General features: G+C 34.1%; 1 protein-coding gene across 1 annotated transcript; it reads right to left on the minus strand.

Moving 5' to 3' along the window:
* Positions 1–3,071: 3,071 nt before the first annotated feature.
* On the minus strand, positions 3,072–23,702 carry LOC106768282 (phospholipid-transporting ATPase 3). Its single transcript, XM_014653335.2, has 27 exons — positions 23,287–23,702; positions 21,375–21,440; positions 18,572–18,633; positions 17,137–17,218; positions 16,659–16,769; positions 14,973–15,050; positions 14,782–14,878; positions 13,136–13,242; positions 12,702–12,767; positions 12,060–12,181; positions 11,557–11,647; positions 11,380–11,457; positions 11,177–11,293; positions 10,869–11,015; positions 10,688–10,792; positions 9,640–9,782; positions 7,610–7,711; positions 7,455–7,518; positions 7,152–7,364; positions 6,223–6,388; positions 6,041–6,120; positions 5,715–5,954; positions 5,006–5,227; positions 4,753–4,920; positions 4,282–4,644; positions 4,069–4,175; positions 3,072–3,721 (listed from the first exon to the last, which is right to left on the minus strand). The coding sequence occupies exons 1-27, from the start codon at positions 23,479–23,481 to the stop codon at positions 3,415–3,417; spliced, it is 3,699 nt and encodes a 1,232-aa protein (XP_014508821.1). The 5' UTR covers positions 23,482–23,702; the 3' UTR covers positions 3,072–3,414.

The raw sequence follows: 23,702 nt of genomic DNA on the forward strand, positions 1-23,702 counted from the left end.
GCTCAATTGTCGATTTATTGTCTACTCGGATTAAGACCTTTTTCCTCTTCAATATCTCAAAATTCTTCAATAGGTTTCTTAACCATATTACATGCTAGACACTCCAAGATGTTGTCACATATTCAGCCTCACACGTGGATAGTGCAACAATAGGTTAAGTGAATGTTGTATCTCCCATAAAGAAGACATAACTAGTTATGCTCTTTCGATCATCCACATCTCCACACCAGTCGTTGTCTGAATACCCACTAAGCCGATAGTTGTCCGACTTAGTTTACCATAATCCAAAAGACACACACACAGTTCCCTTTACATACGTTAGTATCTGCTTCAATGCTTTCCAATGAGAATACCTTAGCTCCTCCATAAAATGGCTTGTGACTCCCACGTTGAGCACAAGGTATGGCCTCGTGTTTGTCAAGTACTTGAGACTCCCAATCAAGCTTCGATATTTGCTTGCATCAACACGATCCCCTTCTCCATTTTTTGATAGCTTTGTGTCAGGTTCCATTAGTATCTACTTCAATGTTTTCCAATGAGAATACCATGGCTCCTCCATAAAATGGCTTGTGACTCCCACGTTGAGCATAAGGTCTGGCCTCGTGTTTGTCAAGTAGTTGAGACTCCCAATCAAGCTATGATATTTGCTTGCATCAACACGATCCCCTTCTCCATTTTTTGATAGTTTTGTGTCAGGTTCCATTGGAATGGAAACCGGATTGCATTTAATCATCTTTTCCTTTTTCAGTATATCTATAGCATACCTCTTTTAAGACATAAAAATACTTGTTGAGCTTTGATTCTCCTCCAGACCCAAAAAATATTTCATCATGCCTAGATCAGTCATTTCGAACTCCCTCTTCATCACTTCTTTAAATTCTTCAAACAGCTCGGCTTTACTTCTCCTGAAAATCAAATCATCTAATTATTATAGTGCAACAAACAACATACCTATTTTGTGCTTCTTTAGGTATAAAGCATGCTCATATGGATATTGCTCATAACCATTTTTCTTGAAGTAGGTATAAATTCTTGCATTCCAGGCTCAAGAAGCTTGCTTAGTGCCTTCTTCAGCTTCAACACCTTCTTTTCTTCACCTATTCTCATGTAACCCAGAGGTTTCTCTACATAGACCTCCTCTTCAAGAAAACCCTTTAGAAATGCAGACTTCACGTTCATCTGTGGAATTTTTTATCCTTGTCGAGCTGTTAGTGAAAATAGTAACCAGATTGTTTCCATCCTTATCACTAGACCGAATACTTCATCATAGTCAATTCCCTTCTACTGTTTGTATCGCTTTACCATAAGTTGGGCTTTATAACGCTCCACCTCTCCTTCTGATTAATTTTCTTTTTGTATACCCATTTTACACCAATTGGCCAAACACCTGTGGATAAATCTATCAACTCCCACGTTTCATTTTTTTTTTCAATTGAGCTGATATCCTCATTCATAGTTTTCTTCCATCTTTCATCAAGCACGGCTTCTTCAAATTTTATATCTTCTGCACTCATTAACAAACATGTTACATGTACATCATCAGTAAAGTTATCCTAGTTTTTAGTAGTCATATCTCACTTCAAGCACTTTTTCTGCAAGATCTTTAGTTGCAATTTGTACAACCGATTTTTCTTCGCTTTTACCTAGGTTGTTAGACAACCACGCACAGTCCTAGCTTAGCTTCATTTGGGTTATTCCATGCATAGTCCAATAGCACGTCAGATGGAGAGGACGCCTGCCCCAACATTGTTAATTGCATCAGTTTTCCAAGAAGGGTTAAAATTGTCTTTGCTCAAGTACTATCTCCAACTTCCAAATTAAACCGCATTTCGTCCAAAACTCTAAAGAAAATGTTCTAATACTCAAATTGAAACTCTTTGAGTTTAGGATCCAATGCAATAAGATTTAGCTCAATTAGATATATGGAGAAAAATATTATGATCCAAACAGGTAGTCAACATCTTTGAGTTACGCTGACATTACCTTTGTAAATTGCCTTCATCTTCCAATGTGAACTGCAACTAGACAAAAGTTCCAAAAGTTATGTTTTACTACTCAAATTAAAGTTCTTTGAGTCTAGAATTCAATTCAACAAACCTCAACGCAATTGAACACCTATGGAAAATGTTATGCACAAAATAATTACCAAGGATCGGAACTGTCAGGATGAAATTTTCAGCATCAAGACTCAACTTTTGCACCACTTCAACTTTGGATTTAAATTCCTAAAAAGTGCAGAAACTACACTAATAATGTAGAATAAAAGAAATGAGAATCCTAAGAGATTGTAATAGCTCTAGATACTATGAGAGTATAGAAATTGAATTATCAAATACCCCCACACTTGAACTTTTACACTTCTAGACAAAATCAAGATTAGACAACCTAAGATGCTAAGAATAAGCAAACACTGAACAACTGAAAACAAGAACTGTGAGCAAACACAAATAAAAACAGGACAGAACTAGACAAGCTGAAACTGAATCAAGTAAGTTACAGGCACTGTTAGAACTTTGCTGTTAAATGACAACACACTTATCACAAAGGATTTCAAAGAAAACATAACTATCCTTAAGAAATTGACTGTCATATAACAAGTTTTAAGTAATAGAAGGAACATATAACAAATTGTTTTGTTGATTTGTAAGTCATGAGGTGACAACCACCACCACATTTTAAAAACATTCACGGTTGCATATAAATATTTGATCAAGACCATCATATGATTAAGTTATTACATATGTTGATATTCACAAATCATAAAAACTTACATCAGATTCTAGAATCCAAGAAATATTTCCAATTGATTGAGAATTAGACTTCGTCAACATTGCTTCGGGTGAACATTATTTCCAGAATTGTTAACGATTAACCCGAGTACTTATAGTTTTCCCCCATGCCGTCGTGAGCTAAATTGCTGTAATCATAGGCTTCGCTCTTATCCAAATTGATGTGCCTGCCCGATAACACTAACGCGAGATCACATCCCTACTTTTAAATTAGTACAGTGTTAACGAATGCATTTTATAGCATAGAAAGAAAGGTATCAAAAACATTACCATGGGCCTGAATTTTAAAGATCAACAATCCAAAATTGGAGATATCCAAAAACGAGTAATATAAATCCAATACAAAGAAAAGAGCTGAATTCCAGGAATCAACTAAAAGAATGGCACAATTTCTAAATTTCACAAAATTGAGTAGACTAATTGCTGAATATCCTGGAATGTACAAAAGATGAATCCTGAAAATCTGCTCTAATCCCCCACCCAAGAAAAACACAAAAAGAAAGAGAATATATCCTAATGAAAACGACTATATTTAATATGACACATTCTAATTTTACACAATTCCTAGGCTGGCTCTCAAGGTGGAAAACCGAAACTAAGTAATGTACAAGCATCCTACTCCAAATTACTTCTGCTGGCCAATCTTGGGCTTGGTTCTCATACTGGCTCGTCTAGCAACATCCCAAGCCTTGGGTGGGGCATATACACCAAGCTGTGCGGCAAAAAAGGATTCATACCCAGGTGAATCAAAGGCGAACCCGGTGTGCTTTGATATCTCACGTGGGAGTTGAGATATTGCATAACTCCTTGCCTCAGCTGGTGTAAGCTGGTTCCCTATCTCCAACAATTGTGCCCTACCAGTGTTATCTAGCTCATCTCTATGCATTTCTTGAATAATCTGATAATCATAGGGGGAGAACCATCTTTGAACCCTGAAACAAATGAATAAAAAATGAGCAAAGCTGTAGCAATAAAGTGGTGACCAATGTTTTACATGTCCAAAGCTATCTGTCTCACATACAAAAGACTCTTTCCGTTATATTGTAATGCAAAAATACAGATTAGCATAAGAATGGACGCGACAGCCACTTTTATCCAATGAAACATTATAAAGGATTATCATCTCTTGAAACTCAGACTCCATTCCTGCATTAGCAACTAGAACTCCAGTGCATGTCTTGACTCTAATATTTATCACTGTTTAAAGATCTTAAAGTTCTGCAAATAAACTATAGAATCCCGGACAAAAATGCAAAATTTCTTTAAATCTGAATCTTACCCTTGGTAAACAAAGTCGCAGAAAAGTGCAGCAACAGGAACTAGAAGTAGCATGACGTAGAAGTAAAACGTAGTCATCAAGACATAAATGACAAAATAAATATTTTCCTGCAGAAAATGAAACAGAACTCAAGTTAACAGAGTTCTTAACGATGGGTCATAAGGAAATTTCTTAAATGTCTTGACACACGCCCAGAGTAGAAAAGGAATTCACCTGACGATCATAAGGAGTGCTAATCCCTGAATATATAAAAATAAAAATAAACCAGGCTAATATACTTCCACCAACACTAATATAGTGCCATCTAGTGATGGAATTACAAATCATAAGCAGTCGCAAGTTGACGGTTATTACAACACAAGTGAAGGCCATTGTACTGACATCCCACAATCCAAAGATCTTGCCTGCTGAGTTTTTAGCACTTAAATTTGTTGTACTCACAAAATAGAAGAATATCAGAGATTGGTAAATAGAAAAGAATGCCCATATTGCCACAACTTTCCATTTAAAGAAAACATTTCTTATTCCTTCCATGTATAGTTCAGGATACTTCTTGGATAGAGATGAACTGACATCCTGGCAAAGGCACAAGTAACTATTCAGAACATGGCATCATTGAAGAAAAACTGCAAACATAAGAAGTGAGGCACAACTGCACAAGACAGCTGTCAAAGAATATTCTACCTTGTCAAATAATCCAACAATGATTACAGGTAGCGCTGTGAAGATAACATTATATAACGACTGAAACCAATCATCATAGAATCTCTGACCAGAAAATCCAGTTTGAAACGTAAACCAGAACTGAGTAAGAGTGAAAGTGAGATTCTTGTAAAAGAAGTATAAGACAACCTGCAATAGCCGACTTTCAAGTGTTACAACATGAAAAACAAGTATATATAGGACAACATACATTTCAGTTTAGAAAACATAATACCTTGCAAACTCGCAAATAAGACCACCTGCCATGAACAAGAAGCAAGTCTGCAAGGTAACGAAATTGTGCAATGGCAAAATCGCTGGCCATCACAGCTTGCATTCCCTCCAACCCACTTATGCCAACACCAACATGAGCAGCTTGAATCATGCTAACATCATTGGCTCCATCACCAATACTAAGTGTTATTTTGTGAGCACCTTTCTTAACCATACTTGTGACCTGTAAGGAGGTATAGTGAACAAATAATGGAAAATTTTTCATAAGCTAAACAACTCTCAAATTACACTAGGCAGTTACTTTAAGCCTTTCTACTCACTAAGCCAAAAATTAAATAAAAGATTAACATCCCTGATAGGATATAATGTGTGTATGATAGAAGGAAACAGATTAAGAAATAGTGTTAGTTAGGTTGTTAGGGTGAGTGAGGTTTCCTTTATATAGTTGGAGGGTCCTGGTATGCAGGGGACTTTTGGCAATTTTGTAGATTGAGTTTTAGCTCTTTGTGAAGGGGAAACCCTTGGAGGAGAGAGTGCTCTCCTATTCTTTTGTGTTCTTTTCAGTCTATACAGTCTTATACCATACAGAATATTACTCTTCTTTCTCTTTTCAATTCTGGTTCCTAACATTCCCACACAATATAAACTCTACGTATCAAGATGAATTACAGAAATAAGCAATTAAGTTATTGACACGATATAAGCTTTACCTGTGCTTTTTGTAAAGGAGAAACTCGACAGCAAACAACAGAATGACAATTCAAACTGATGTTGAGCAGCATCACTCTTAAACTTGGATCCAATGCATACATTAGACATTTTCCATCAATTACAAGAGCTAATTTTGGTCCAGATAGGGAGTGAAAATAGTTCTGTGCTTCCTCAAGGCATTTCTTCAGCTCTTTTTTCACTTCTTCTTTGATAAACCGTGCAATCTCCACTTGGTCACCCTAAAAAAGTTACAAAATAATGTAATTATTACAGTCAGAAACACTAAGAACTGTGAACAAAACATGGTAGCAAGAAGGGCCAGTACCCTGTCTTCAACTTCTCTGATCGCATCAGTTTCTGAACTAATCACAAATTGCTTCATCTCGTTGTTTATCAAGTTGCATGCTGCAGCAAGGGGTCGAAGCATCATATAATATGATAACTCAGATTAACAAAAGCATAACAAGAAGACAAAGAAAACTACTGGTCTACTTTAAACAGTCTCACCATAGGCTATGTTTATAGCTGTTTCAATCTTGTCCCCTGTAAGAACCCAAATTTTAATACCAGCTCTTTGAAGAGTCTCTATGCAAGCAGGTACACCCTCTTGAAGCTTGTCTTCTATGGCTGTGCTACCAATTAAAATGAGATCATTTTCTATAAGTTCTGCCACCTGTATCATTTCAAGATGCATAAGAGTATAATAATTCACATTACTATCTTTGCGAAATGAAATTCAAACATTCAGCACTCAAGTTTTGTGAGTAAGGGATTTCGTAAAGGGCTTTTAATTCTCGTTTCTAGCAATGTAATTATTAGATCGTTTTTGTAGACTTAAATAATCAATAGTTGTTATAAATCATAATTGACTGCCACATTAATTGTGTTATGTAAAAACTAGTTTTCAAGACAATCCTTTTCATTGCCTTTTTGTAGATGAAGTACAAAAAGTTTGTGGAGACATTTGTAGTAGTTAATTTTGTATATAAACTAATCAATTGTCATGGATCAAAGAGAAGAAAAGAAGTTCACTGAAAAATATTCTAACTTTTCTAATCCAAATTTTCAAAATATGTTGTTTATCATAAAAGCCCCTTTGTTAAGATTACAATATAGAACTGCAATTTAAACTATTAAAAACCTTTGAATTGCACGAACATTTACTTTCTATGAAATGGAATATGATCCTGAAAATAAAACATATCCAAACATGCTCTAGGACTGTTTTGGCTTTTGATGTTTTCTCTCCCCTATACTTACTGCATTAGAATTCTATCAATATAAGTATGAGAACATATGAAAGGAGTGATGAAGCTCCCTCAAAAATAGTCTCTTCTATTTATCTCAACTGAGGTAATCTAATCTAAAAAAAGTATAAATTGCTTGATGTTATATATGCACATAAAAGCTTCCAATGATAGTAGGATAAACTGAACCTCATCCAATTTCTTTTCACGATCATTTAGAGAAGACTTGGCCTGGATAAACTTCTCATTCCAGGTTTCATAAACATCAGGATGCAAATCTTTGTAGGCTAAGCATAATGTGCGAAGTCCGGCAGATCCAAATTGTTCCAAATGCTCCCTGGTGACTTTCTTGATACTATTACTAATATCAGCCAATCTCTCATAGATTACAGTATCAGCACCCTGTGAAGAGCAAGATGCATGGAAGATGTCATTTTACCCAAATCCAAACAAAATTGTTCTACTGTGGGGAAGCAGACTAGTTTCTATTACCTTACAGTATAGGACAAGCCTTCCATCAGGATAACGGCATACAACAGACTGACGCTTCCTTGTACTATTAATGGAAAAAAGATTACAAGTATGCTCAGAAGATGTTAAAACTTAATACCTTAAATTAAAATTGTACCCATAGGGATGACAGTTACCTATTAAACTCAAGCACATTTAAAATCTCATAAGACACGTCTTGAATTTTGCCCATTTTCTCAACATGAGATTCACGAACATATATCATTGTAGGTGTGCGTCTGACAAAAAATCAAAGCATTCACATCAACTCAAACTGAAATAATCTTAAATTTAACACTTCCAATAAAAAAATCAGTAACAGAAGCTACAAAAGAATGGCATATTTGGCTCTGTTAAGGATTCATTCATTCCTATTGCCACTTTGCTTATTAGAGTATGAGATAGAAATAACCACACTTGTCTTTAATGATAGTAGAAATTTTGTCACTTTAAAAAAATTGAGGGTTACAGAGATGAAAGAAGCTAAGATGTACTCTAATAAAAGAACAAATCTAACAGAAAAATGCAAAATATCATGGAATGTTAATTTCATTTCTTCAATAACAAGCCTATCCAGATTCATTCCATGCATAATTGTTGATAACATTGTGCAAATTGAATCATTCTGTCTGTTTCGCAGAAAAATAACTAAACAAGAAGGTATAACACTGACAAAATTTGAGTCCCACGATGCAGTATTGGTCAAACTAACTACATTTCCTAGATATATAGTACAAAAAATTCAACAGAAAACCTGTTCTACACAAGAACTTCTCTTTTATATTCCAAATTAAGTATCAATTAATAGCACGCATGCCCTCTACCTACTCTGAATTATATGTTATCCTATATGCCTACTACCAATTAATAGCAGTACACAAGAAACTCAGATGTACAAAAGTTCAACAGTACTCTGAATTATATGTTATCCTATATTCCTACTATGAATCATTACATAGTAGCACGCCTGCGCTCTACCTACTCCGAATTATACGTTCTCACACATCCACTACCAATAATTAATAGCAGATGAGCACCATGCAAAGTCCAACTATGGAGTTTTCCTTTCACATACAACCCAACCTGTGCTATTAGAGTATATAGTTTGTCTAATTCCTGTGAATTACACCTTTTAATATCTTCTAGATTGATCTACTAGCATAACTTACTGAATAAAGTTCACCTAGCTGTTGAACTATCTAAAAGTAGCTTGCTCTCGACTATTGCATTGAGTTTTTACATTTTAAGATCAGTACACATTCTGTCCTCCTAATATGCTCCAAGCTCACGACCCTAAACTTATAAACAAGACGTTGAGAAAGTTATATTATATGATAAATCATGTAAAGGACGTTCAGCGAACTTAACCAAAAGAACACCTCACATTCTATGTAATTCTTTATTAATTTTTCCATCATTTTCCCCAACTAAAGAGATGCAGATTTAGGTCTTCAAATTGTCTCTTGGTGCTCAATGTACTCACTCTGTAACAAGTCTTCTTCTATAAGCTTCTTAAGCAAAAAGACCATGATATATAAAGATTTTTTCACTGAGAGCAGGCATCAACATTCATGCGCTGTTCCCATCAAGTTACGTTTGCTACACACTTACATATGCATACAATCCTTATTTTGTTTGTAACCTAGCATTAATGAGCAATTAGTGATGCCACATATTTCCCAACATCAAGCCAACCAGCATGAGTCCAAAGGCTCATTTGCAGCTTTATCTGCTTTTCTCTCTCTGATTCCGCTCCTATTGGGTCAGTTAACAATAAGTAAAAGGACTCTACAATTTTGAAAGCCAATCATCTACAATAGTATCAATAAAATCTTATTGCCAACAATGTCTCATCTGAAGTATAAAAGTACAAGAATTTGAAACCTCATTGCTGACATTACTGGAAAACTGCAACTCAAAAACATCATGCAGATCTAGTCATAGGGGAATTTCTTCTGAAAAGCTGGACAGAAGATCTTCATCTTAATGATGGGGGGTACCACCAAAGAGGTTGTAGTTCAATTGACAAAATTCTAATTCTTTAAAAGTTTTTCCTAGTTAACGTTGAAGGTTCAATACTTCACCTTGTTCCAGTCCAACCCCTAGACAGATGGCTGGACACTTGTGCAGATAAATAGAACATGATCAAGAAGTTTGAACATCAAACCTGTAGAAAAAGAAACCAAAGTTTTTTGCAGCAATAACCAAAGCAGCCTCATCAGGTGATGCAGCTTGATATCTGATCTTTTCAGGGGATTCATCACCCTCTGGCAACACAGTATGGCATATAGCAAGGCATCTGAAGAATTCCTACAAAGCAATAAATAAGGTAATATTACTTTGCCTTACATAACATACAAAAGCATGTATGCTATGACCATAATGTAAAGAAAGCAACTCGAGCACCTCATTGATAAACAACATTTAGAAAAAGAGAAACAAGGCTAAACAATCTGAATATACTTCTCTTCCAAATTGAAGAATCTAGACTACACCAACTGTACTTGAAAATTAGGTTCATTAATTAAGATCTGATTATTACCTAGGAAGCATGGCCACGATGCAGGATATTTATACATCAATATGATAAATCATAATACCAAGTTTTAAAAAGTATAGGTCACAGCACAGCTATAGTAGAACACATAAAATTGGAATACATACATTTCGAAGTAACAGACTTCTAGCAATCCAAAAGCATCACACAGATGTTGCACGAAACTCATGACAGATGGTTAGGGTTAAGATTTCTTATATAGCTTCTAAATACTACTTTCCAGGACACAGTTCAAGCATCAAATTTTATATCAACATAATACAAGCTAAGATTTAAGTCAACTAACATGCATTATAAATGAAATATGTTAAAAAGGATACACATTATAAACTTTAGTTAGCGAGGATCAAACTTTTTGTTGAAAATAGAATTTTTAGAAGATAAGAACTTCTTCAATGCTTATTTTTCCATGTTGTCTAGATACATGGTATAGACAGGTTCAATGCATCATTATGTAATAGTATCTTAATTGTTCTCTTATAAACTGTATGGCATTAACTATCTTTGTAATACTCTGGAATATATAAATAAATCCATTTTGCTTGGTGAATAAACACTCAAGCTATATAGAAAATAGTTGTTTCTTTTTGTAAAGCAAACACCCAGAATTGAATTGAGAGAATGACCATATACTGTGCATCAGTAGGGTCATGTTTACCTTGCAAACATCAGGATTAGGCTCATTCCTCCAAGCTCCTCTCATAAGCCTATCATCATCAAAATTAAAACCTCTCTCTTGCACTGCTTTGGAAGAAATATTTTCCTGTGGAGAAAATACTATATAGCTGCAATCCCTTCTTATAGATAAATTAGTTTTAAAAAATGCATAAATATTTTACCTCAATCTTCATTCCATTGCGCTCTGCTAATCCTCTCTCAATTTCAGTCACACCATTTCCATAGACCTCTCCTCCAATCGAACACTTGAAGAACTCCATTAGATTTCTTGTTAGAGTTCCAGTTTTATCAGAGAAAATGTATTCCACCTGCTCATCAGAAAATAAAAGTTAGAGTTAAAATTTCTTTCGTTTCTTCTACTTAGATTTTTTTCATTCTCATTTTGAGCATAGTTTGTATATATTGTTTCACTTCCTTTCTAATCTATTAGTTATTAGTTCATTCAAGGAAAAGTGAGGACGCAACTTACCTGCCCAAGTTCTTCATTCAAATTTGATGTTCTGGCTAATGCAGGTGTATTTGTTTCAGCATGGTACATGGACAAGTCTTTGTTGATAAATTGAGTTGATTGAATAAATTTTATCATCTGGTACAATAACAAAAATAAATTATACTTTCTATTTAGAAACAAAACATTGGCCTTTATAGGGAATAAAGGAGTGAGACACAAACCTCTATGGACACATAAAGTGAAATGGGAATGATTGTTGAGTATAGTGTGATTAGGGTAAACATAGTCAGAATAAAAACCTGACAGCACAAAAAATAGAATTAACAAGAATAATTTAACAGAGAAATAAAGAAAAAAAGAGGATGGATATTTATCTTAATGGAGAAAGTTAACAGTACCAAAAATCTATTTCTGGGGTTGAACTGTGCCGAGCCCTCTTCTGATGAATCAAGATGTAAGTAAAAATATTTTTTATTTACGAAGATAGCACTGCAGTTTAAACAAACATAATAATGTCATTTAGAAATGAACTTTTACACAATAAGGGATACCTGTTACTTTTATTTTTCCAACGTACTGTAGCGATTTAATTAAAAAAAGACATAAAAAACAGTCCTAAATTTCCCACACTAGAACAATTTTTTTATTAATGATTATTTGCTTTTATAGAACTATCTCAGAATTTACATTATTTTAATAAAACTATATACACATAATCTAAAGCTTGTGTGACACGTAGCGCCAATCAGAATCCTAGTATTGATAACAATAATAAATACGCTAAATCTAATGCTAGTTTCAATAAAATCAATCCCATTTTCATATAACAGTGTACTTGAACATTAAAGCCCCGTAAAAGTTAGCGAGAGACTACAAGGGGTCCAGCAATTGTTTAACTCACCTGCCTATGGCTCCAATGAAACACATCATGAAGAGAGTTGCAAATAATGTTAGTATGAGCTTGTCAAGCTTTCTCTCCAATGTACTTCTTTTGGAAGGAACATTCATTGTATTCATCATCACCTGCAATGTTTTTCAAACATCAGTACACTATCCATGAACAGTCACAGTAGGAAAATCCAAAGCCAAACATAAGACGAACATAATTTATACTTTCAAAAATGAATGGAAGAGAAAATGAAATAAACCCATACGTCAATGTTATATTACATTCTTAAAGCATGTTTGGTCTGTTTTTGTTTTCATTTTCATTTACTGTGGGATGTTATTTTCCAAAAACAAATAAATCAATTCATAGTCATTAAAATAAAACTTATCTTCAGTTATTTTCTTCTTTTGTCATATCTCTAGACCCTAAGGATTGTTTGGAATTATATCAGTTAAATACACAAGATACTGATGAATAATTATAATTATGAATACATAACAACAGCAAAAACAGTAACATTTTGTCTCTAGCAACATCTTAACAATCAATTCATTACAAGCATATTAAACGTCTTCAGAAAAAAAGCAAGACCAAGGGCCGTGATATTGAGAGGTATAATCAGTTTATCATTGGGCATCATTTTATACTGCCAACCTTTGTTTCATGTCCAGTAAATATAACAACCCCAACAATATACTCTGTATTCCTGAGACTGCAACCCTGAAAAGTCAAGATGCTCCAAGTCAATTTAAGTTTCACAAACTAAGTAAACAGAATATCAGCACATGGTAAAGAGCATATAATTGTTTTAGACTAGTTATATTCAGTTTCTGTAATGTAATTCTGTTGTAAGACTGTTATAATTATCACAGCAGGCATCTGTTAGGATCTAAAGCTTCTGCCTTATAAATTTACAAATGTAAGCAGAAGCTTCCACTGTACAATAGACTCTTATCGGAAGTACAAAATATTTTTCCAACTTCCCTTCCATCTGTCAAAATCCAAATACCAAAACAACAAAAAGAGAACTCTAGTTCATGAATAAACACAGTTCGGCAGATAAAAACAGATGGGGAGGGGCAACAAACCCGCAACAAAATTTGATTTGGACTGAGAGGCAGCGTTTGTTTTTGGGTTATAAGATTTCCAGTAAAGGTATACAATGAATTGTTTGGTTGTTCACATTGAATTTCACCTGCAAAGAGTTTGAAAACTTGTAAGAATTTGGAACAAATAAGGAAGAGATCAAATTTAGCATATCGATTGGAATTGACATTCATAAACCTGGTAATAAATAAGTCTTGCACAGACTTCAGAATAATATTCCCTAAAAATATCAAATTCAAGACAAGCGTTTCAAAGAGCCATAAAATGTTCTATGAAGAACAATTACAGATTAAGAGTTTTTATTTAAAAAATAATAATTCAGCCAGTTGAGGAACAGTTAACCACATAGTACATCAATTCTGAACCTAAGTTTAGAGTGTATTGAGACAACACCAAAATTATATTATTTCAATAATAGATTATAATAGCAATAAGATTTTGTTTGGACAAGTTTGCTGAAAAGTGATTCTAACATAAGTTGGTTTGAGTCATCAAATAGTATCAGCTTTTACACAAGAAAAAATGTATGAACTAATATGAAATGGGAGAAATCTAAATGAAAATAATCATAAGCTACAAAATTTCATATTCATAAAAACAGCATAATCTTCAGGAAAAAAATAAAATAAAAACGTGTTTACTAAATTCCATCTGATTTCCAAACATCCAGCTTACTTTTCATAAAAAACCAACTTATTGAAGGAAAAAAAGAAAGCTTTCCCAAGAATGCTGCTCTCTTAGGATGTATTTGGGACAGCTGTACAAATTAGATTATTTCAATAATCAATTATACGTACGGTCAATTATAATCAACATCTGGTTTTCTGTTGAGTATGTTTGCTAAACATAGTTTTTAAGATAAGACAGCTGAAACATAATTTTCTTTTTACTAAAATAGCTGAAATGTTACATGCTCTCGGTATCTTCCTACTTCTCCTGTTGAGATCCCCAAATTGAACACTTCCATTTATTTGGAGCATTTATACAGCCGCAGATATGACATGATTAATTACTAAATTATACAATACTTTTACTCAGCGTGAATGATCAAGAATATAACGCTGGAGAATAAAGAATGTTATCTGAATAAACAGCCGAGAACTATATAATAAATTTATAGCAACTTTCAGGGAACGTAGAAAAACAAGAAAATTGGAGAGAGAAAAAGATATCCACAGTAAGGGCATTTTCAAGTAACTACAATATATATTTAAGATGCTAATATACATAACTTCATCAACTAAACTCCCATAAACAGAAAATAAAGCCAATTGAAAACATCATTTACATTTCTGTAGTCATCTAACTTATTAAATAAGGAATCACATCTTAAGAAACAAACACGTGTAACTGGTTCATGATAACAAAATACAATGGAATGAGTAAATGTAAATCATTATTATCATTACGCAGATAGATGAACCAAAATAATGATAATGCACAAAACTTATATTATAAAGCTTAAAATTAAAATTAAAAAAAAATGGCTGAGATGTTGTCATCATGTTTCCTAGAACTTAAACAACCAAGTGCAGTAATGTAAAATACTTCTTAAGCAAATTAAATAAACGTTAGAAGAACTGTATAAAATTATAATATGTAGATAAAGCAATTAAAAAAGTGAAACCTTTAAACTCGGATGCCTTCTCTGGAGTCACATAATCCCAAGTCTTTTCCAATGCTTTCCTAATCTTCAAATTGGTTTCCCCATCCAAGTTAGCAGTCTGCCACTCAAACCCAATGTTAATTAATGTCAAATACTGTTTAAAGAGCATTGAGAAAACACTCCTACCAGATTGAAAAATATAAATAATAAACCTCAATGTAGCAGACACCATCTGCATTAGTGCTTGCCAAGAAAAGCAGATCTGCAGGAAAGAATCCATCCTGTTTAACCTGCAACAGAGCATAACTCATAAGTAAGTGTTGAGGACCTGTTGCCAGACTTCAACCTTAAGGACCTGTTGCCACACTTCAACCTTGACGACAAGGTTGTTTCTATAGCAGCACGTAATGATAGGATATGTAGTGTGTATGATAGGGGGAAGCGTATTAAAAAAGTAGTTGTTAGTCAAGTTGTTAGGATAAGTGAGCTTTTCTATATATAGTTGGGGAATCCTGGTATACGGGGTACTTTTGGATGTTCTGGAGAATTGTTGACAGGACATTGACATCCTGTGTGAAGGGGAAACCCTTGGAGGAGAGAGTGCTCTCTTATTTTGTGTTCTTTTCAGTCTATTCAATAAAGAACATTACTCTTCTTTCTCTTTTCAATTCTGGTTTCTTAACACAATACCTATACTTTAGGGTTTGTAAGTCAGTTCATGCATAATCCAAAATAGACTCATCTCATAGTTGATTATTGCCTTCTACAATACTTGAAAGGAACACCTAGAAAAAGAATTCTATTTTCAAGGGGGAATGATATGATCTTAGAAGCCTACCTAGACGCTAACTATGTAGGTTTCACCAACAATAGAAGATCTACCTCTAGATATTACACTCTTGAAGGAAATTTAGTCACTTGGAGGAGCAAGAAACAAAATGTTGTGTCAAGATCAAGGGCAGAGGTAGAGTTCAAAGTCATGGCCTTAAGGATTGTGAAATACTAGTTAAAGATGATTTTAGAAGACTTGAAGATTAATTGGAAGAAGCCTGTGAGACTGTATTGTAATAACAAGTCAGTAATAAATATTGTGCATAATTCAGTCAGCATGATAGAAAAGAACTAGGCATGTTGAAGTAGATAGACACTTCATAAAGAAAAATATTGATAATGGGACAATATAACGTGTACACCATGTGTATCCTCTAGAAATCAACTAGCAGATCTATTAGCAAAAGGGCTAAGTGGTGCTACATTTGAGTCTATTGTTGGCAAGTTGGGAATGGATGACATTCACTCACCAACTTGTCGGGAAGTGTCAAAATCCCTTTATTTATACACAAACAATATTCTCTTGTACAGTTTTAATTCCATAATTAGCCAATTTAGTTACACTCCATAATTATGATTTTGCGTTATTAAGTTTTTATATTATTTTATTTAAGTGCAATCTTTCATGAATATTATCATAAACAAATTTTCTGACAATAAAAAACATCTTATGGAGGTTTAAAACATAATCAATTACCATTGTAGACATCCTAATGCGAGTGTATAACTAAATACAGTTATATCTTTTCTTACTATATTTTTTACTTTGGCAGTTATTATGTATCATTAGCTATACTATAGCTGCTGACAGCTGTCTCTATCACGGTTTCAGTTTTTTAACAGTTCATCACGGTTCCAGTTTTTCAACAGAGCTTGTACATATATATATACGTGGCTGCAAAGAGAAGCTTCTACATACATATATCAATGTACTTATTTCTTTTAATCTCAGTTTTTACCTCAACAAGGCATCGAGAGCTTACTGATCTGTTTTTACTTCAATACGTACTAGTTCAAAATATAGACATGTCAAAATAAACTAGAACAGAAATGCATAGCACACTCACCTTCACAATGTCTCCAACCTGCAACTTCTTCCAAGATATAGACTGCCACTTTTGATCTTGCAAAACGTCTATACCATTGTTGTTTATGGACATGTCATTTTGAAAACGCTTCTGTTATACAAAATATAAAAGATGGAAAAAGAAATTAGGAAGCAGAATACACAAATCTATAAGCATAATCTAATCTGTGAGAAAGTCTGAAGAATTTCCAACTAAGGATTCCAACAAGAGAAATAAAAATAAGATAAAACGAGGAGTTAGAAAAATATGTATAGTATTCACGAACTTGTAAGCACACACTGATAAAATGCTTATTTCTACATTCTACAAAGAAAATATATATCCCCCCCCCCCCTCCTTTCCAGAATTTTCCATAAAATTTCTGTCTGTAAGGCGAGATAACCACCTAAACCTAAAGAGCCTAAGTAAAATGTGTTAAAAAAGCAATGTATTAATGACAGCAAAAAGATACTCGTACCCAATCTTCAAAAGCTTCCTTGATAAGAGAGACAAGAAGCACCAGAGACAGAGGAAGCACATTAGTTATTGGAGAAACCGGACTACAACATCAGAAAATTCATAATTAGACTTGGTCTTACTTCTTTTCAATGATACATAAAATTAGCAGAAAAATATATACGAAAAGCATTCGGCATGAATGAAGTACATACTAGTGACAACAATCTTCGAAATACTAGCAGGGGTAGGGGATTAAAACTATTCTCAGTTCTTTCAAAAATACATTTTGCTTCGCAGTTGAGGAGTAAAGGAATCCACGTAAAAAGTGGAGATCAAAACAGGGATAACACCATTATATGTTGTAACAGATTAATACAAGGCAAAAAAGTAACGATATAATGCAAAGTCTAAGAAAAACACGATAAATGATATCATACCAATTTGATTATAAGTTCATTGTAATACTGAGAGTAATTAATCAATTAATGAATTCATATAAAAATTGTTAGGCTTAGAGTGGGACTGCACTAACAGAATTCCAGGTTTTCAAGTCAGTCAAGCTAAACCTAGAAGGTTGGTTCCCTTTGAAGGTTTGAAAGTGGCTATAAACTGTAACTTTGTTGTCTATGTTTGATATTACTGTTCCCATTGAATTCCAGATTTTCTTTCTCACCCCAAATACCATTGATTTCTATCTTTTATTGTTTGTTTTGTTATGATGTATGAATAAAGTAAAAAATAGATATAGCAAAGCAACCATAATGACATCCTTATAACAATAATATTGAATGGGAAAATTACATCCCACAAAATAAATATAAATCATCTTTAATAGGATTTATTGTTAGGTGTTATGTGCTTTGTATTGGACCTAGTTCCTAGAAGTATCTTTTAGAATTCTCTTCTATTTCCTCTCATGCATTGTATCTGATATTGTATCTGATGTATCCCAAACTATTATAAATACGAAACCCTAAGAGAGGGAGAGATACACTCTCAAATTCACTCTATTTGCTCTGTATTTTTCACAAGTAGGCCCAGTGCCTTATAAAGTACCCTAATCCTCAGATTACCTAATTATCCTTCAAAGCACCAGTTTCGATACTGAATGAACCAAAGAAAATCCAGAGCACAACCCATTAAATCCTAAACCATTCGCTGTCCAATCATATCAACCACACATGCCAAAACAAATTCGCACATCAAGATCGATCAGGAAGATTAAGATACAATGCAGCCACAATATATCTTATTCATACAAATACTAAAATGTACCTAAATAATTAGGAACTACTACCAACTTCACCATACAAATCACAAACAACTGAACAATTTTTCATGAAAAATTAAGATGGAACTGCACTACTCAAGTGAGCATTGATAGCTCACTTATCTCAATAACGCTCACAAGTTGCAACATAACCTCGCTGTTAAGTTGACTAGCAAATACATACCTAATAGGGGTGGTTGACAAAATTGAGATTGTAAGAAAGTAGAGATTAGCCACTCGTCTGAACTGCAGGGGACAAACAGGAACTGTTATCTTCTATGTAACATAAAAATATTAATAATGTGACAAAGGATACAAACTTACAAACATCATTTAACATCGGTCAATGATATACAAAATTACACAACTGATAATGCCATATTAATTTGAGCAAAAGTTGCCATCACACATATTGTAGAGCACACAAGAACCATCTCATTTTTCTTTATGAGCAAATAAATCAAAAGGAAATTTGATTGCAGCCACATGAATTTGTAACCAACACTAATGATGAAAAAGCTGATATAGGAAGAAATAGAATGAATGAAAAATATAATCAGCAGCAGTGTAAAGAATGCCTCACATGTCTTGAGGTTGGTCCTCAAAGACAAACATCAATCTAAATATACCAACCAGATATTAAATGTTCGTGATCAGACCCAAAATAGAAATCTGTTTGAGGTTCAAATAGAAAGGAAAATTTGTAAATATTATATAAGAAAAATGGGAAATATTCCAAGGAAGATGAGGATAGAGAGAAAGCCTATAATCAGTTACTCATGAAAATTCATGCATTATCAGGCCTGTGTCCACATTTATTATGATTATAGAAAACAGTTAATACAATTAAAAAAATTCAATTATTAGAACAGTTATCATGATAAGAAACAATTATCAAACCATAACAATTAAAATTGTAAGAAAATATGTACAGCAAAAAAACAATTACAAAGAGAATCCCCTTCATTAATGGTGTTGAATATAGATTAAGTTGCTTATGAAAGAGAGGGATCGTGGGTAATTGATATATAAGGCGGGAAACTATCAGAAAAGGGAGGTAAAAAGTGGACAAGGATTTTCAGGAGAGAACAGGCACAGTTTAACAGTCCAGTTTAACGTTGAACTGGTTCCAATGGTGGAAGAAGCAAACAAACTTCCCTAGTTCAACCCAATTTAAGGACGCTTTATATTTTACAACCTGGGTTGGTGTAAAACCCATTAGGACACCTTTTTTTTAACAGAAATGAAAGTGCTAAGTCATCAATATGCTGTTTTTTCATCCCAACTATGGTGACACCACAAACAACATTAATCATATGCACCTCTAAACTATTATAAAAGAAATAACAGAAGACAATAAAATAGTGAGGGCATCAAACCTGACCCACTAACCCCTAAACCTATAAAAGGGGATATCAAATATATCCCTGAAAAAAAAAATAATGCGAAGAACTTTATCCCATGAGATGGGATCAGCATAAAGAATAGGTTTACAATGGGCAAGAGGTTAACTCAAGAAAAGTTGCGAGAAAAGAGTAGGAAAAGGTGGGGGCATCATCATGTTTGCAAAATCAATCAAAGAACCAACTTATTTTGGTGGGAAAAGGAGAGAATGAGTCTTAGAAAGTAGACTATAAGTCCAACTAAAACTCACACAAACAGCTTGTAAGATGAGTTTTATACCTTACTATAATTTGACCACATCTTTATTCAATGTGTAACCTTGAAAACACCTATCACATTGAGGACTACACATCTCAAGCATGAGACCAAATAAGTTATCTCTCAATAGCCAAATAATGCTTTCATGAGAGAAATTCATATAAAAGAAATTAAACTTGAAGTACAACCAATCACTATGCTGCAAAACTTCTCATTCAATCTTGGGGGAACAGAAGTGGATAGTCTGGGGGATATAGAAGCAAATTTAATAAATCTCAATCTGAAAAAGGATGGAAAGAGGTGAGAAGGTCAAAAAGGGGATCCATCCCTTCATAAAACTCACACTTTCTGAAAGACAGCATGGAAGGCTCTATCAAATGATGGAATGGGGTACACTAGTGAAGCAGCTGCACTTTGCAGAGCAGAAGTCAGCCCAACCGGACTAATTTGTTCTAGCAGATTATGAAGATGTTTGGGAAACTGCAAGAAAAAGGAGGAAAAAGGTGGGCAAGGATTTTCAAGAGTGATTGGACACTCTTTGTCCAGTATTATATTTTTTCTTTTTGTAATTTCATCTGCATTTTTCTTTTTATCAGATTTCATATCTCTTTGAAACAGATCAGATCAGTATCGGTCTTGTTATCTTTTGGTACCTATCAGTTTATTAAAAGTTTAAGTAGTAAAATTTAGTACATAAGTCGTGGATAAAGAGAACCAACGAGTGTAGATGCCAGCAGAACAACCAGTCGAGCTGCCCACAGAACAACCAAGGCAACTAAATCACTAGAAGGAGCCCTAAAATAAACAGAGGTCAAGAGCAAAGTAAAAAGTAGAGAAACAGAGGCTAAGCATCACTGACTGCAACAGCACTAAGCGAGTGCAAAGGTGGAGAGTGTCGGCAACTCCAAGGACGGCGAGCACCAACAACTCCAAGAGTCAAAAGTGCCAGCAACTCGGCGGCATGAGCTGATGAACCTAAAACTTGGTTGGGAGTCTCATGAGTTGGGTCGACCACAGGACCAAAAGGATCAACGGCCCATGATCCCCCAATTTGGCAAGTATCCTCACTTGGTACTCCAAACTCGCAGGATCATGCAAGTTTATGATCTTACTCAACGACTTTAACAACACTGGTAATAAATCGAATTTGCAAAAATGTACCAACTAAAAGAGTCACAAGTATACTTTCATAAAATACTAAAGATAATAGTTTCCAGAAAATGTAACTAACAACTCATGTACGTAAGAAACTTTTCATTGTTTGAACACTGGAAATCAATTGCGTCTGACATGCTCTTTAAAATCAGAAGCTTGGAGTAACTTACCTGCTCAAATAGTCCTTTTGGCAAAAAGGTGAAGAAGTTATATTTGGTGGTTGATATAGAATTCCCCTGTCACAGTGGAAATTAACTAATCAAAATTACTAAAAATGGGTATGTGAAATACACATTATAATACAAACAAGAAATGGTTGAAATTACAAGAAACAGAAACTAGAATCGATTTGATTTTCACATTCACCAGTTAAATAGGCAAACTGCGCTGACTTTCTTGACTGAATTTCAGTTGATATACTGTTTAAAGAAAACTAGAAAAAAGTAGGAAAATTTCATAGAACTATTATTTTCAAATGTCTGGCCAATAATAATGGGCAATCTTATACATCACAAGCTTTTTACGTGAATTCTTCCATCCCAGATAATCTAAAAGTCCCAAACTGGTAGAAACAACATTGCCTTGGAAATAAAAATCCACTTACCAATATCCCTTTTTATGCTTCACAAGAGTTTGACTTCCTTCATATCAGTTAAAGAGATTTCAAATGAATATAACCACCAAATCGTATATCTAATTATACAACTCAATGATTACACTACCAGTCCTAACCACCTTTTGATTCAATATAATACATTTCTTTTGCATTTTATTTCCTATAAATGAGATTACTTTACTCTTTTTCATATTCAAAAAAATACTTATGCCTTTTATTCAGAAAAAAGCACTACAAAATTTTCTAAACTGCTGTCAACCGCTATTCGCACCATAGTTCAATGTTAAACGTCAAGAAAAATGGAATAGTGCAATAAATTGTAGTTAAACCCATGCTAGATCAATTAGTTTGTCTTATAGTTATCACAATATTATATGATTCACAATTTGAATATTTGATACAATACGTTTTGGCTACCTACCAATTTCTATCACAAGATAAATCTTAAAAGACTTTGTATCTTACTATACATGAATGAATCTATGAAATTTCGTATCCCCAATAAGATTCACAATAGGTTTTTACTTTGTAACCAATTCCCAAAAGAAATAAAGTCAAGCAAAAAATTGTAGATGAAAAGGAAATTCCAAAAACACTTGTCAACTTATCCTATTTGATTATTCCACCTTTATTTGTCACTCACTTATTCAATGGATATACTCTATTTAGCTATTTAACTGTTTCATTTATTCCATGCATGTACGCTACTTAAGTATTTAGTTGTTTTCTTTTCAATCTTCTAAAATAAAGACTTCATAAACTTAGATATGACTAACAATTTTGTTTAGGCCTATGCCTAAGCTATTATATCTATTTCTACTTAGAAGTGTTTGCATTGAGGATTATACATCTTCTATATGGTATATTTGAAGTATTTTTTCATTGTACCTGAATCATATGATTCGATACAAAATAACAATTAAAGACTCAAAAATAATTTGATGATTTACGATGTCAATTTGAAAACTTAGGTCTTCCTCCATTCTTCCTCTATCAGAACCTCGTTTTGCTGTACAAGGGTGGGTATTTTAACTTTTTATTGACTGAATAGGCATCCTCAAGCAAACCCTAAAGGTTTTATTAGACTCTCTTCTTTGGTGGGATAGATCCCGTAAAAACTATATAAGTTAATATGAGAGTTTCGAAGTCCAAAAAAGCACTTACACAGATAAACACTTAAAACTATTTCAAAGATCAAACAAAACTCACTAGTCTAATGAATAGAAACATCAATTCACCAAAGCTCATGCCGAACCAACCATCGATATTTGACTAAACTAAACATTAAGAAAAAAGCAATCACCCTATCACTAACCCTGCCTTCCACAATCAAGAAACTCACTCAAGCAAACACTGAACAAGCATCCTGAACCACTAGACAATAAGGCAAAAGCATCAACCAACCACAAAAACACAAACAAGAAATGAAACAAGAAATAATAAAGCGGAGAGGGAAACGGTTGAACCTTGAATCGGATAGGAAAATTGGCCTCGCGATCGTTGCAGAAGATGGTCCGGTGAGTCGGAGCCTGAGGCTGAACTCGACCGAGTCGAACAGATCGAGAGGAAGCTTGCTGGCCCAACCGAGAGGAAGCTTGATGGCCCAACGTGGAACTCGATCGAGAAGACAAAGAAGATTGAATCCCATCCCATCCCTTCATCCTTCAATTTTTCATGCGATCGCTTCCTCTTCTTCTTCTCTTTCTCTGTCAACCAATTGCTTTTAAACACGAATGAACGAACCAATGAAAATTTCTCTCGAGCGCAAACGCTACTTGGTGCTTCTTCCAAACGACGCTGAAGCCAAGAGATTCAACCCTCAAATTCACCTTTTGACGGTTTTACCCTTCTCTTCTATTTTGTTTTCCTTTTAGCGCTAAAT

The sequence above is a fragment of the Vigna radiata genome, chromosome 7, assembly GCF_000741045.1.
Source record: "Vigna radiata var. radiata cultivar VC1973A chromosome 7, Vradiata_ver6, whole genome shotgun sequence".
Lineage (NCBI taxonomy): Eukaryota > Viridiplantae > Streptophyta > Magnoliopsida > Fabales > Fabaceae > Vigna > Vigna radiata.

Bases quoted from the DNA above. Each gene is read 5' to 3' on its own strand.
- LOC106768282 (XM_014653335.2), bottom strand. From the start codon at position 23,481: ATGAAGGGATGGGATGGGATTCAATCTTCTTTGTCTTCTCGATCGAGT. The intron at 15,051-16,658 runs GTGAGTGTGCTA...GCTCTGTTGCAG, and splicing joins AGGTTGGAGACATTGTGAAG to GTTAAACAGGATGGATTCTT. The intron at 7,712-9,639 runs GTTTGATGTTCA...ATTTTTTGTCAG, and splicing joins TTTGGTTTCTTTTTCTACAG to ACGCACACCTACAATGATAT.